The following is a 16,488-nucleotide window of genomic DNA, read 5'->3' as shown; positions in this document are numbered from 1 at the left end:
CGCCTCTCCAATCACGGTGGCCGCTCCCGCGATTTGCATGTATTATGCTAATCACAGACCTCCTGCTCCGCTCCCACCCAAGCTTCCCGCCCCCTGGGGGGTCCCCTGGGCCGGCCTGCGGGCTGGGCCAAGGTGAATACATTATGATAATGAGGCGGGCTCGGGCTTTGGCGGGGGAAGAGGGGCGCGCAGCAGTGCGAGCTGCGGGCCGGACGCCGGGTGCCGGGAGGGGTCGGGGGAGGGACGTCGTGCTCGGAGCGCGCGCGCACTCACACACTCACACGAGCATCCCGGAGGGTATTTAAGGATCGCGCACGCGGGGCTGCGGAGATCCTTCGGGCAGCCGCGACTTCGGCCTCGCGACTAGCATTTGCTCCTTGGGTTTATTTCGTTTTTCCTCTGTCTTCTCCCGCTTAGCCGCCCCTTTCGCGCTGCGCTGTAGCGTGCTCTCACAAACCTTTTTGCCTTGCATTGGATGCAGGTGGGAAACAGGTCGGCGTGCCGAAAGACGCCGAGTAGGTAGAAATAAGGCAAACTCGCAGAGGCGCAACAGGTCCGGTCCTCCGTGGCTAGGGCGAGCCGCGGCCCCGCGCCGCGCCTCGGCCGCTGTCCCTCGGACCCTGAGCGGCCGCTCTCGGGGACGGCGGAAGAGGTGTCGCTCCTCTGGGAGTCAGAAGAGCCGCCTGGGTGGGTTTCGTCTTGCTGTTTACCCTACCGCCACCCAGTCCCTGGACTGAGGGCGCTTTTCACCTCCAGCTGGGAGGAGAGAAGAAAGCGGGGATGGTGCACGCCTGCGGGTCTGGACGCTGAGCAAGGCAGGGGTCCATCTCCGCTCGCGGGCTCGACTCCACCAACTAGTTGTGCAGCCACAGGGACTGAACTTTGGAGGACTCGACCTTTATCTTTCCTTTTAGAATTATTTGAGGTGTAGAGGGTGGGAGGCGAAGCCGAGACGGCCGACCCTGCCACGATGCTGGTGAAGAAGCACGCAGGGAAAGGAGGGGGCCGGGAGCCGGGATCCGAGGACCCGAGCCCTGCAGGGCTGCGATGTGCCCGGACCATGCCCCCGTGCGCCGTCCTGGCGGCCCTCCTGTCAGTGGTGGCCATGGTGTCTTGTCTGTACCTTGGTGTGAAAACCAACGACCTCCAGGCGAGGATCGCCGTTCTCGAATCCGCCAAAGGGGCCCCTTCCATTCATCTGCTGCCTGATACCCTGGATCAGCTCAAGGCTATGGTGCAAGAGAAAGTGGAGCGACTTCTGGCTCAGGTGTGAGAGGCTGGGGTATTTTGCACGTGGGCAACATCTTACACAAGCGTGACTCTGTGTGCATGACTGGCCACTACCCTTTACTGTGCGCACACTTGGTGTGACTGTGTGTGTGTGTGCATGTATGGGGCAAGGATCTATGCTCACTGTAGCATATATTTGTATATGCACATCCCTTGATATAGCATATATTTGTATATGCACATCTCCATGCCTGTCTGTAATATTCCCTCATTCTCTCTTAATGTTTCCATGTTATACATGTAGGAAGATCTAAAAGGTGAGAAGGGCATTTCATCTCTTTTTAGTTTCCTGAAGTCACGCGTGAGTCTTTCCCAATTGTGGAGAGAATATTTCTTGCAGAGGTAGCATCTGTTATATCTTTTACGTGTTGTAAGATGGTTAGGGTCATAGATGTTATTAATGTACAAAAAAAGGTAACCACTCTTAAAAGTGAAATAGTCCCATATATAATTTAAAATCAATAATTTCACACATAGAATCTTTTCGTATTAAAAGTTTAAACATTTTTTTTAGAGTAGCTTTATTTTTGGTGAAGGATGCTGTGCCGGTGTATTTATGAATGCAGAGCCCTTGGCGTTGAGAGTTGAAAGGAATCTACGTCATGTTTAAGGGCACCTTTAGACTAGAGTAAGGGGGGTTTCTGGAACTGTACTCTAGTGGGGAGCCTATTTGGCAGTAGTTGCAGCCTAGCATGATAAAGCAGTTGATCTTCATGTGTAAAATAGTGGCTGTTATTGGTAAGCCACAGCTTACCTAGTACTGCAACATTTTAGTGCTAGGTTTTTACATTGATTGCGTATGCTTGAGCTGACGGAGAGGGGGGTAGGGAAGAATGGAGAAAGATGTTATACAAGTCCAGCAATCTTGATACCCTATCAGTGGTCATTTTATTTTTTTAGGGCTTAGGCATGATTACTTTTTGACTAGAGTCCAAGTACATATGTAAATGTTAGTTATGCAGGTTATGAAATGCCAGTAAATCAGGCATATGGCCAGAGTCCCTAAAGATTCCATCTCTCTAGAGTGCTACTGATGATTGTTAATAACTCTTCTTTTCCTACAGAAATCCTATGAACATATGGCTAAAATAAGAATCGCAAGAGAAGCACCTTCAGAATGTAACTGCCCAGCAGGTAAAATGGAACTTATTTAACAAGGTTTCCTCTAGAGCAGAGCATTTTGAAACAAAGGTCCTGTGTCTGTCAAGTCTACCTGTAATAATAGTAAAGAAAGAATGCAGACTCAACTTACTTTAATAAAATCAACATGTTTCAGTCAAAAGGATGGCAAATAAATTCCCAAATATTATTTTAAGCAGCATATCAAGGGCTGTTATGGTAAAGCAAAGAGAGAGGTAATCACCAAAGAAAATATAGGCAAGGTGATGTACAAAGCCAAACTTCTTAGATTCACAGATTTGGAAATATTCTTCAATTAAATTGTTTTGATGTCTTTGGTAAAAAGGACTGTAGAACTGTTAGGTTCTGAATTTCTGGGTGTCTCATATTGCATTAGTGCAGGGTTTTTTGTTTTGGTTTATTCCCTTTGGCATATGATTATGTTAGTAAACCATCTTCACTTCCTTCCCTGCTGTTTCTATCTTATTAAAAAGGTTCCATCTCCTATGCTATAGCTAGAGATGATGACTGAAAGAAAATAATAAGTTCTTTATCTTGAGCTTCCCATTACAAACTCTTGCATTCTCAGTGACTTCTGAAGAAGAGGCGCTTATATTTTTACCTTTTTTTTTTTTTTTTGTAGCTTCAGGGAGCCATATTAAAGGCAGCATGTTAGTAGAAGGATAGAGAAGGACATCATAAATAAGAACCCCTGGGTAATCATTAAATCTGTCTTCATGGACCTTTGAGGGCTTGGTAGTCATCTTTGACCTAACAATTTAGAAGCCCCTGGAATATGGCCATTGGAAATGTCTAGTGCATTCAACTCATATAAACCATGAAAAGCTTCCATAAGTTGAGATGTTTATTTCAGATAAACATTGTTAATACATTTATGAATATGATAGTTTCTTTTATTGTAATTCATGGAAAGTGAGTCTCTTAAAATTTCTTTGATATTAAGGAACATGATACTTAGGTGCTTATATATGAAAAGGCGAATTCTTGTATTTTTTTTTCATATTGTGAAACATTTTACCCCTCATGATAACTTGTTTTGGCATAGCTAACCAAGGCACCACATTTAGAAATTTTAAATGTTAACTCCAGGTTGTACATTATACACGTTTTACTATTTATGTTCTGTTAAATTTTTGAACATAATAGAGCTCTATTTTTTAAATGAAGCTCTTTTGATGGAGAAGACATATAGGTTAGGTACCAGAAAAATGAATAGTTAACCTTTGACAGTGTAGGTCTCATTCTTAGTTGTTTTAAGTTGGAAAATATCTCAGAAGTCAGATATTCAAGGAAGGCACTTTTCTAGTGTGGGAATTAACTTGCAACCACCTCATCAGCCTGTAGGGATTATTTAAATTCTCAGGACAGTTGGTACAGGACTTCACTGATCATACCACTTAGAGTCCAGCAGTTTTTTTTATACAGTATTCTTACTAGCTGTGTGAAAAAATAGCTAGTGTTTAATTAATAGAATTCTTAATGAACTTAGTAAAAAATAAAAAAGTGACAACCACAGCATTGAGTTCTGTTTTTTGAGACGATGTAATTATTTCATGATGTCTAATGTAGGCTATCTACTGAAGTCTAACTTGTAATCTAGAAGAAATCTATTACATTTAAGATTTACTGTATATTATCTTAGATTATTTTGGACTGTTTTTCATCTTAGCATGTTAATGTAATAACAAGTGGAGATTTCCTAGGCTTTTTTGTTGGCTCACACTAACAGCTGCTTTACCTCTTGCCACCACTAGAGCTCCACATTACATCAGTTTTTACCTGGCAACTTTCGAGGTAAACATTTGAAGGTGTGCATTCTAATATGCAGAATCAAGCAGGTTTCTGCTGACAAACTGCTATTAAGGAAACACTCCCTTTTTCTTGAGGAATAATCAGATATCATCAAAATGAAGACATTTTGTTGAAAATAGTATCCTGGGAAAACTAGTTATTTTGAATTATGGTCAGTGAGGAATTGTCTTAGGGAATGAATGGGCTGACCAAGAGGATTAGAAAAGAAAATCAGTACTTCCCACCTGGTTTGGCTCTAACCCTGGTTTGCAGTGACTAAGAGTTGTCACCTAGACATCTGTTTGTAGGGCAGAGTGAGACAAGTCTGTGACCTCAGCTCAGTTCCTGTGGACAGATGCCCACCCCTTGAAGTTGACACTGTTGTTGACAGTTTCAGTCACAGAGCCAAGGGCTGATAGCAAAGAAGTAATGGGATGTTGTTTGTGTTCACTCTAATTGCTTTTGATAGAACTCAGTCCCAGTGAAGTTTATTCAGGTAGGCTCTGAGGCAATCATAGAATTTATATGTGTGTGTGTGTGTGTGTGTGTGTGTGTGTGTGTGTGTATACACAAGAAGGAACCTCTGTGGGAAAAGGATGAAAAAGGCTGTTTTTAAAAATGTTTTTTAATGGCAGGAGATGTACTCTCTAATTTAATTTTCACAATGACCCTGAGTTAAGTATTAGTAATCTCATTTTACAGATGAGGAAACTGAGACTCAGAGAAGATGATTAACTTAACATAGTAAAGACAAGTTCAGGATTCATGCCCACATCTGATAGAACCAAAAGCCCAAAGTCTACCAAGGAATAGAGAATAAGTATAGGATTTAGACTTGGGTAATTCTGTACTGGAATCCTGGATCTGCTACTCATTAACTGTGTGACATTGGTAAAACTAATGAACTTCTCTATGTTCTAATTTCCTCATCTGCCCCCATCCCACACACACACACAAAAGACTAATAATACCTTCTTTAGGGTAATAATTTACCTAAATAGTCTGGCATGTTAGTGGCTATCCATTAGACAATAGCAATTACTATTCTTTGTAGTATATTATATGCTACTTAGCTCTACCGTGGTTTACAGAGACACATGAAATAGGTGGGAAAACTGAGACTTGGAGATGTTTTGCAATTTGCTAAAAACCCAATGGCTAATTAATGGCAGGTTTGGACTAGAACACTATGCTTAATTAAACAAATATATCTGGAGATTATTTATGCAGATAATCATGCCAGTCAGTATTTCTTAGTGGTATATAAATAAAATTGGTTCTTTTTTGATATTTATGTAAGTCTCCTAAATTATTCTTACAAAAATTGCAGGGAAAACTTTTGACCTTTTAGGGAAACCATGATTGAAGTGTATAGGAGCTGGGCTTAAAAGACCATGGGGATATTAAAGAATGTCTTTACAGTTTTAATACCAGATATTTACAAAATGAAGTATTTTACTATGTGACTGCTTTTCAGACTTATTTTTTAACAGCTTTATTGCAGTAAAATTTATAATATTTACCAATTTTAAGATTTTTAGAACAAATTATAGAGTTGTACAGCCATCACCACAATCCAGTTTTAGATCATCTTGTCTGCCCCGGAGAAACTCACATTTATTTCTTTCATGCAGTGAGAAAACCTCTATTTTTAAAAGTATTTGATTTAAAGAAACCCAAAATAATAATTTCTTTTTTTTTTTTTGAGACAGAGTTTTGCTCTGTTGCCAGGTGGCAGGCTGGAATGCAGTGACACAATCTCGACTCACTGCAACCTCTGCCTCCTTGGCTCAAGCAATTCTTCTGCCTCAGCCTCCCGAGTAGCTGGGACTAAAAGCATGTGCCACCATGCCCAGCTAATTTTTGTATTTCAGTAGAGATGGGGTTTCACCATGTTGGCCAGGATGGTCTCGATCTCTTGACCTCGTGATCTGCCCGCCTCGGCCTCCCAAAGTGCTGGGATTACAGGCGTGAGCCACTGTGCCCAGCCCAAAATAATAATTTTTAAAATAATTTAAAAATTTCCATACAAATTGAAGCTGTGTTTAGCAGAATCTTTGATTTAGCAGTAGGTGACCCATAGAAATTCAGCTGGCATCTGTGGCTTGGCCTCTGTGCATCAACTCTAATTGGAGAGAATAAGTTGGCTCTTTGCTATGGCAGTAGAATTTAGTTTTGGGTTCTGTTCTTGGAGTCCTACATAAAGTATGCATAAACCAGGCATATTTATGAGAATGTTTTTGTGTTTCAACTGATAAAGAACTTTGGGAGATAGGCGGCAAACCAAAGTTTTCTGTATCTTACTCATCAGTAGTGTTGCCCATCCAGGGTATTAGGTATAAGAACCTCTGTGGTGTTATGGATGGAGAATGTGGATGTGGAATAAAGAATCCAAAATTCTAATCCTGGCTTTGTCGTTAACTTGTTATGCAATTTTGGGAAGTCATTTCCAAGAACAACTCTTACAGTTTCTATTTTCATATCTCCAAAATTGGAGTGCTGAACAAGAATGATTTTGAAGGGCATTTGTCAGTTCTTCAGGTTAAATGAAGAGGCTGCTGTATGCCAAATACTGTACTAGTCATTGGGAAAATGTTGATGTATGAGGCAGACTTGGTATCTTCCCTCATGAAGCTTACATTTGGATGAGGATGACAGATAATTCTTTAAAAATGACATAAAGGTACAGGTGTGACAAGTGCAACCAAGAAAATTTATAGTGTGCTTTGGGACAGATGACCAAACTCTCTTCCATTTTTGTAAACCCAAAGAATTTTTTCTCTTTTCTCTGGATAAAATAAAGAAAAAAGTATGATTCTCTTTTAGAAGTTCACAATAGGAGAAAATCTGGCTTCTGCTGAAAATAAAAGCTCTAGCAATGGGTGAAAAGCTGATTTGTCTTTTAGCTCTCCGAGAATTTATGAACAGATAGAGGTACATTGATAACTAGTATACTTACCCATGTGAAACAAAAAAGTCACTGTTAATATACAAAGGGTTGTTGTAGACAGGAGGATGATGGCTTATTCTTCTACTTTTCTCCTGAAAATAGAGTTAGGTTAAATAAGGAGAGAAACTTTATGTCTGGGGTACTGAACAGTAACACTGGACCTGGCTCCTGTACGTTCGTGATAATCCTTCATTGCAGCACAGCTAGTCATTTGCTTGGAGAGTTTAGCTAGAGATAAAAAAGTACACTAGATAACTTCTGAGGTCTCTCTATACATTCCCAGTCCATGTAAATGATGGTGTACAAAATAAGAATACATGCAGGCAAGCAATTCATATAGGCAAGCAAGATTCATAAATGCAAATGATATTGCCCGTGGTGGCTGACCTTGTAGTCTGTGTTCTTAGTTTTGGGTGGAAATAAATGTTAACTATAGCTTGATGGTTATATACTCTTTCCCGTTATATAAGAAGAGCCTTTAAATTACCTTTCTAACATAAATTTACTTTCTCACATAAAACTTGTGTTTCCTACTCTACATGGTTTTTCACTTATGCTATATGTTTTTTTCCTAACACGCTGCACAATGAGTGGAAAGAGTGCATCAAGTAAGGCGATAATAATGTGTAGATTTTCTATTATGTAAGGTAAAGAGTAGTCAGAAACAGCTTACAGAAAGAAATCAAATTAAAATGCTATAAATGTTATTTAAATGAGAATAGCAGACATTCCTCTCTTCTTATAAGGCCAAACAATACAATGTGACATCCAAGTGTCTTCAAGCATTCATGTTAAATTGTTTCAGTCCTAATGAGTACAACAGTTTGGGTCTAACACTTTGAGTTGGTCCAGAAGTGACAGCTGGTAAAAATGCCCAGTCACCCTAAGGGCCGATGACAAATTGCCTCTTGAAACAATGTTCTTGTTTCTTAGCTTCTCTTTTGCTTCTCTTGCCTACAAGTTATTAAGAAGTTAATTCTTAAAATACTCCTTTCTCTTTCTTACCTTAGTAATTCTATTTTTCCGTGAGCTGGGAATTACTTAGGAGAAGGGTGTAAATTCTGCATAGAGTTTAATTCAGTCTGGCTCATTCAAATTATATGTAGCCATAAGAAGCCTCTCAGGGCCATAATATCCTACCGTGCTTCTGATTGCCTTGTCATTGTGTAAAATCAACTACGTGATGTTAATGAAAATAGTATCTGAATGTCAGGATTAGGTCTAGGGATGGAGAGGGGCATCTTCTTATCAACAGGATTAGGTAGATGGAGAGCCGATGGGGAAATATGTCAGAATCAGGACTGCTTTGCAGCCCAGGGGGACGTTTCCTGTTGCAGGGAACCTCACAAGACATTTATCCAAATAACATCAATCTATGTTATCTTGAGTGGAAACCGTCCAAAACCTATCATGAAAAAGCGTTTTTATTCCATACTATCACTTTATAAACATTACTTGGTGGTTTGATGGAAGCTGAGAATGTGAAAACAATGTATGAGTCAATCTGGGCTGCGGCTATAGCCTAGTATGTGATGGCTAAATATAGACGCATCCCCAGCCTCCCTGGTTTGCCAATATGGGTGAAGTTCCATGTGGCGGTTTAATGCACCATGATATTTAATGCTTTTCCCCTGGTTTGTGTTAAAAATGACTGTGGCGTGCCTGCATACTCAGTTCTTAGACATAGATAGTTACTGCCTCATTTGGGATTTATTCAGACATCTTGCAATTAAGAAATGTTATTTCAAAATTGACTTTTTAAAAAAGTATAGAAGAGTGAGAAGCAGAAGTGGAAGTCACTTACGAATTAAAATTGAGCACTTTTCATTGGCATCATATATTCCTCCAAATGACTACTCTGTGAGTCATTTAAACAATAAGAAACCCTTGAGGAAATGCCACCAGATGACAGGCACCTCCCATTTGTGACCACTAGGAGGAGGAACTGAGCTGAATAGTGGGACTTCCTCTGTTCTGCCTGCTCCTTCCCAGTTAAACCCCTAGCTGACTTCTATCTCTTGACTTCCGTTTGCAATAAGAAAGATTCATGGAGAAAGCAAGGAATTTCTTCCACCTATATTTGAAGACTCTAGTGTCCTATCAGCTTTAAGATATTTGAAAGAATATAGTAAATTTCACATTTATATTAGTCAAAACGTTTATTTAGTGGATAAATTCACAGATGTGAAGTTTAAGCTAGTATCCCAATAGATCGAATAAATGAACTAAATGTAATTGAAATCACCAGTTGAGGATTTTGTACTTACATTTTGGAATTTCTCAAAACCCAGAATAATTTGGAATCAGTGTCATGCTTTTGACATAATTTCATCTGGAGTCTTCATTTCAACTTTATGTTGCCACATAATATGAGAGCTGAAAAACATTTTTTATTATTCTTTATATTGTATTCTTTAGTCTTATTGCTAAATTCATCTTTTTGCTATAAAGACATGTTTAGTAGATGTAGACCTTATTTGTCAGGAATGCCAACACTGTGTCTGTTCATTTGGACGTTAATCATTTAGATTTTAGGAGCTCTAGTTTCCTGGATTATGTACACAGTGTTTTTATTCTTGGGTTTGAAATGTGTTCAGCACATTTTAAAATACAATTTTCTGATTTAGGCTAAGTGGCTGAGTAAATTGTATGAATTGTAGCCAGCTCTCGTTTGTACGTTATGGTAATATTGAGAGTCAGAATGTGCCTAACTAAAAGTAGCTGATCAGGGAAGGGGTAAAGTCTATTTTTTTTCCCTTCTTTACCAAAGAGTTAACATGTAAGAAGAGTAAAAGAGGGGGGGAAAAGGCTTCCTATATCTTCTAATCTCTCAGAATTATATTTCTCTACCATCATACTTAGAAAGCTTGATATTTTAGAGTTTACTGTTATATAATTCCGTACAATAGTTAGGGAGCCAGAGTAATCCTCCACTGTAGCTTTGTATTATACCTCCATTTTTGATCTTTAAGATGCCACAGTGAAATATGTCAGGAAAATTGATACATTTCTTACTCAGCATACCTGTGTCTAAGGTCAATGCTGGGAGCTGTCAAAGGTAAGTTGTTTGTATTACCCTTCCAGCAATTATGAAACCCCAAGAACACCAGATTCCAGCCAGCATTTTAAAGATGCATATGATATGATCATAAGATGAAAGTGATTTCTACAAACCACATTTAGAAACCAGTGCTTTTACTTTGAAGTCATACCAGAAATGCTGGCCTATTCTAGGGCTTCTAAGTGAACTTTGGAACACTAAAAGTCATGTTTTATTGAAAGAATTAGGGCACAAGGTCAGAGCAGACGATGTTTAAATGGAAAAATCTTCTTAAATAACTGCCTTTCTCAGGATGGTTATCAACTTGATTGGGAATCAAGTAGGTTAAGTGGGTCAAGGATCAAGTGACTTTTGTGGGCAGATCCTGACACATGCTAACTGGTAAGTGGCCTCATGGTATAACTCTGTTCTCCCAGTGCCACTTATGGGCTCAATGTATACCCTAAACTTCCCTCCCAATCCCTATAGATATACTGACAGTGTCTTCCCAGGTTAAGTGGTCTCATGGTACAACTGTATTCCACTTCCAGTCTTACTTATGAGCTTCTTGGCAGGGGCTGTGGTTTGTATCTGTGTATCTCTAGGACTCATGGCAGAGCTCTCTATGGAAGATTCTCTATAAAAGGGCAAGATGTTTATAATGAAGATCTGAAAATGTGGCTTGGGGCTTTTATCGTGATTCATCTCTTTCCATGCATTACTATTCTCATCCCCGTGCCTTTTAAACATTTTCTTTGAGAACTTTGTGAGCCATAACGTGTTAAAGCTAATACAAATTTTGGAGGTTAAGTAGTTCAGGGATTTTATAACATTTCTTAAAAAAGCTGAACCTTTTTAAACAATGAAATTTTATGAGAAACCCCGGTATATGAAATTGGACACAATGTTAGCTACGCTGATTGACCTCAGAGATTGGAGCAGGCAGAAGCCAATACCCTTCATGTTCTTTCTTTCTGCTGCCCACTTCTGTCCCCCGTGGTGGCCCCTGAGATATCTTTAAAGAACCTTAGGACTCCATAGGACACTATTAGAAAATTATTGAAAGTCCAAGCCCCAGAGGACTTATATTTGTCAACACAGAAGTGATCTTTGAAATACTGTAGTAGAAGCATTACTAGAAATGATGCTGGTAAAATTATTTATTCAAATTAATAAAGTCTTAGAAATGACCATTGATGTATTATCATCATCTCTTTAATGGGTTGGAGTATTCTAGCAAGGAAAGTAATATAAAAATTGTATCACAGGAAATCTGGGTAAATGTGCTGTGTAACAGCATGGTATTATTCATTAGAAAATCTACATCTCACTTCATCCTTTTTCTTAAAGTTACTTATTTCTTAAGCCTTCAAGTCACAATATTGTTCTTGTTCTTTTAGTGACAATTTTCTATGTTTTTTCAAATTTCTTCCGTTGTGTTTTTACTTATTTTTTAATTCTAGATACTCACATGGAGCTTTTGGAGCTTTATTGCCAAGCTACAGCAATTCATTGTCTTTTCAAATATGTTTACTTAAAGCAGTTGATTTTTTTACTAATAGTTAATACTTACTTGGTCCACAAGGTAGCATATGAAAAATAACTCTGCCCTAAATTATTTATCGAAAATATATGTTATAAGACTTCTAGGATCTTCTAAAGATACTTCTAAGATCGTTGAGACTTTCTTACTTGATTTGATTTTTGGTTGTGTATAAAATTGATGTTTGTATATTGAAATTCAAGTTGATGGAACAATGAGAATACATGAATTGTGCATAAATAATAGGAAAACATCTCTAGGAATTAACAGGATTTTAGCCATTAGTGAGTGAGATATGCAATACATTTCACATGGAAAGTATAAGTCTGGCTGCAATCATACTGTGATAAGTACTACAAAAGAAAATTTGAAAGACAATACTCCACCTCACATTGAAATGAATGCCTGCTGTCATCAGCCGCACTGTTTACTGTATGAGTAGCTAGCTGTGGACAGTTGTTTGGCTAGCTGAAACATGTTCGTCATTTGTCTGGTAGGACACAGAATGACACAGCAGTTGTACAAGTTATCAAGCTTTGGTGAGCAGTTTATTTTCTCTTTAATATACAGTCCCAAACTATGGACTTCAAGGAAGATGGAAGAGAAAATGACTTTTCTTTTTTAAATGGTTACTTTGTCTTCTGCAAAAAGACGACCAGTAAAGCAACAAAGATAGGAAAGTTGAACAAGCACTACAGGCTGGAAAGACCATATAGGCCAAGCTTGTCCAACCCATGTCCCTGCAGGCTGCATGTGGCCCAGGATGTCTTTGAATATAGCTGAACACAAATCTGTAAACTTTCTTGAAACATTACAAGTTTTTTTGCAATTGTTGTTGTTGTCGTTGTTGTTAGCTCATCAGTTATCGTTAGTGTTCATGTATTTTATATGTGGTCCAAGACAATTATTCTTCCAAATGTGGCCCAGGGAAGCCAAAAGACTGGACTTTCCTGATACATGCCAACCAAAGCTATTGCAAACTACAAGAAAAGAGATTTAACTAAACAAAGTGTATTCCCTAAATTTCCTTCCCAACCCCTATAGATATTCTGACAGTTTCCCAGGATTTTAAGGAGCAAGCCTGACAAGTATGACTTAGTACTACCGTACATGTTAAGCATCTGGAAGTTTTTAATTTGAAAAACCCCAAACCTCTAGCATTGAGAAATTATATCCGTAAAGAAACCAGGACTTTTATGTTCTTGCATGTAATTTCCTCTGTACAAAATTATTTAACGCTCCCAGTTTTAACTATTTCTGAAGATACTTTCCTGAATATTGGGTTGGCTCTGCAACCAATTTCTGTATGAGGATGCCATGTATTTGTGGTAAAATTTATGTTACCACTTTTGGAATGTTAAAAAAAAGGTTCATTTATTTTTATGGCAAAAAATGCCCTTGAATTGAGGGGTCTGAGGTATGCTTTCTATATTCTATGGGTGAGCTCATGACACATTAGACTCAGAATATGTTTTATTCTTTTAAGCTTTCATCTTTTTGAGCAGAAAACCCTTGCTTCCATCATCAATCCTCGAGAAGAAATCTCAGACAGAGGAATTTTATAATCAGTAACATGTATCCTCTGTGTGTACGTATCATACATCATTTTTTTCTCATCATGTTTAAGTTATTACATCTGTACTTTTGTTTATTTGTAATCGTATACTGCTAGCATTTTAAACATTCACACTGTTTGACATTGATAGGATGTGATGAGATTAATAATGTTCACTGGATTCCTAAAAATCCAAAAGCAAATACAGCAAACAGGCCCTCAATGAACACACATTGCCCTAATGTGATCCGTGGTTGGCAAGCAGGGTGGACAGGATTGTCTTTGGGAGGTAGCCATATAGCTATGAAATTACAAAAACGGAGGATGTTCTATGTTCCTAAATAAGAACCCCATTCTACTCAGGGTGCTCCCTTATCTTCCCTTCTCTAGCATGGATAGAACCCCTATTTTGCTTTCATTCTGTTGATGACGCTTTACTTGGATTACTGTTAGCTTCTGATTTGAAGCCTCATCACCCTTGGGTCCCAAAGCCTCTAGACTTTTCCTGGGCGATAGCTGTATTCATGTTTCAATTTAGCAGCATAACTGAGAAAACGTTGATGGCAAATATCAATACTCACCAAAAATTTCAAAAAGTAACTGATTATTTTCTCAAAAATTACTGTTAAAGATACTTTTCAAAAAATAAAATTATGACTTTCATACAGATGTAAAATTAACGAGTGCTAAAGATTTTACTTAAATCATTAAAGAAGGATTAAATCATTAAGGTATGGGTAAGCAAAGGAGAGTTATAAAGGCATTGTAACCAGCTGAAAGGAGAGTTTAAAGACATTTACAGTTCGGGAATATTGAAATTTGATGTGCAAAGGGAGGCAAAACTGGACTTTTTCACAGTGGGAAGTCAGTTATACTCAGATAGAATTTGCATGTCTATAGACAAAAATAATTTTGTTTTGCTACTAATTATCTACAACTTACAGTTATAAAATAGCTCTCAAAGAATCAGAATCAGATACATGGGAAAGATGTGCTGTAGACAATGCATAGTTTTCCATAGGAGCACAAATTTTTCCCTATATTACTAAAACAGCTACATGGGAAACAGTTCTTCAGGTAATCAAAAATATTTGTATATACATATATGTGTATGTATATATATATATATATATATAATTTAGTATTTTTGATAGTAATGATTGTTTATTATTCTGTTTCCTTCCATATTCCAGATTTTGTGGACTTAATTTTTTCATTTTTGTTAAAATTAGTTATTTAAAGGACAGTTCCTCTGAGTTTGGGCTTTATCCGCTAGGCCCATGAGGGTGGTGCTAATTGCTATGCTTGCATTACTGTTACAATTTACATAAGTGTAAAATGAAAAATTATAACACTGACAATTTGTTTGAGACAGACACCATTTTGGAACACTCTGCTTCCTGTACTTAGGTACCAATGAATAGTTCCACTAATGCTAAAGAAAGAGTTGCTGACCTCACCTTGTGTTTTGGGAAATTATGCACAGGCACTTACTTTATTCATTCTCCCTCTTCTGTACTCCCAGGGAACCACCCTATTAATAATAGTGGCCATTATAAGTGTTTAACATAAAAAACCAGAAAAGTTAGATATATAAAAGTAAGATATACATTGTGATCATCTTTGATCATAATGGATTTTGCAGGGAACCACATTTGTGATTTGAAAAGAAAATGTTTGTGAGTAAATCAGTTCCATGCTCCTATTATTTTTCACTGTGTGTATTTAGCAACAGCATGTTATACCAACTCTGTTGCTGTATTTAAAATTTTAAGCACATAAATGATATTTGTTTCATAATCTAAAAAAAAATGTAGCCTTTTTCTCTAGCAAGAGTTGTAGAGGAGGAAATCCTTAGTTATTCCTAAGCCTGAATAAGGCGGAGGAGGGGGAAGGAGGGAAGGACCTTTTTGAATGGAGAAGCCATTCATCTGCAGACTGTATTTCCCTGATATGAGCATATGGTTGCTTCTGGGATTTTATGCTGCTATTTTGGCCCTCCGGGCTTTGACTTCAGATATCTCATCTCCTAGTTTGTTTCTTTCTTGGATTCTTTCAGCCAGTTCCCATCTTCTTTCTTTTTCTAACCACTATACTAATGAGGAAAATTTTCACTTTCACTTTTTTCACTGTCTTTTCTTTTTTTGAGACAGAGTTTCGCTCTCATTGCCCAGGCTGGAGTGCAATGGCATAGTCTCGGCTCACTGCTACCTCTGCTTCCTGGGTTCAAGCGATTCTCCTGCCTCAGCCTCCCGAGTAGCTGGGAATACAGGCATGGGACACCACACCCAGCTAATTTATGTATTTTTAGTGGAGACAGGGTTTCACCACATTGGCCAGGCTGGTCTTAAACTCCTGACCTTGTGATCCAGCCTACCTTGGCCTCCCAGAGTGCTAGGATTACAGGCGTGAGCCGCTGCGCCCGGCCTCAATATCCATCTTACTCATGTGTGTGTTGTTGCTTCAGACAACGTTGTCTTTAGTCCATACTTCGAAAGATTTGTTTGCCTGTTCTTGGCCCATATGTCTTTCATTAGCCTGCCTTGTTTGATCTTGCTTTACCTCTGTCACTCTATCAGCTCCTCAAACAGCTTGGTCTTCAGCTTCCTGGGTATGTGAATGCTCCCCTCTGCTCCTGCCTGCCTCAGTTGCTGCCACCTTTTGGCTGAGCCAACTTGGATTCTGGCAAAAGAATGGCTGAAGCTAGATAATGGCCTTGCCCGTACATTCTAGGAAGAAAATATGTCAGAATGGGGGCTATGGATGAGGGGAATCCATTGAAACTACAGGTGGATTGGTGGGTTTTGTAGGGAAATGTTTATCTTCATTGAAAAGAAAATTATGTTCTGGTTGTCTCATATTAGTAGGTGGGGGAGGGATTAATTATAAATAGTAAACATTTCAGATATTAGTATTTAAAAATGATGTACTGTGGATGATAACTGACCTCTGGTATTACCTAATGCCAGTCAACTCTGGCAAAGGTGAAAGGTCATGTGAATAGCAGTCTTTTAAAAATCTTTTTATGCAATTAACTAATAAAATGTTTATTGTGACTTACTATAGGTGAGGCCCTGTGCCAAATGTTTGACTCTTTAGGGAAATAAGGAGGCTGCTAAACTCTTGTGAAGAACTAATGGTGTCAGATAAGCAGACTGAAGACTGCAATAGAAGTAATA

General features: G+C 38.6%; 1 protein-coding gene across 14 annotated transcripts in view; it reads left to right on the top strand.

The window, feature by feature from the left end:
- The first annotated feature begins 209 nt into the window (after positions 1-209).
- Positions 210-16,488, top strand: part of COL25A1 (collagen type XXV alpha 1 chain) — a 523,210-nt gene continuing 506,931 nt past the window's right edge. For 5 of the 14 annotated variants that reach the window (XM_037731788.1, XM_017509299.2, XM_037731782.1 and 2 more), the window contains exons 1-2: positions 213-1,267; positions 2,355-2,424. In XM_037731788.1, the coding sequence (XP_037587716.1) occupies positions 971-1,267; positions 2,355-2,424 (367 nt within the window). In that variant the 5' untranslated portion in view covers positions 213-970. Of the gene's footprint in view, positions 1,268-2,354; positions 2,425-16,488 lie in introns of all 14 variants that reach the window. The other 9 variants (XM_037731776.1, XM_037731761.1, XM_037731767.1 and 6 more) reach the window with 4 other exon arrangements.

Source organism: Cebus imitator, unplaced genomic scaffold (assembly GCF_001604975.1).
Source record: "Cebus imitator isolate Cc_AM_T3 unplaced genomic scaffold, Cebus_imitator-1.0 Scaffold17, whole genome shotgun sequence".
Lineage (NCBI taxonomy): Eukaryota > Metazoa > Chordata > Mammalia > Primates > Cebidae > Cebus > Cebus imitator.
The sequence above is the reverse complement of the archived record's forward strand: the minus strand, read 5'-3'. Positions and strand labels throughout refer to the sequence as shown.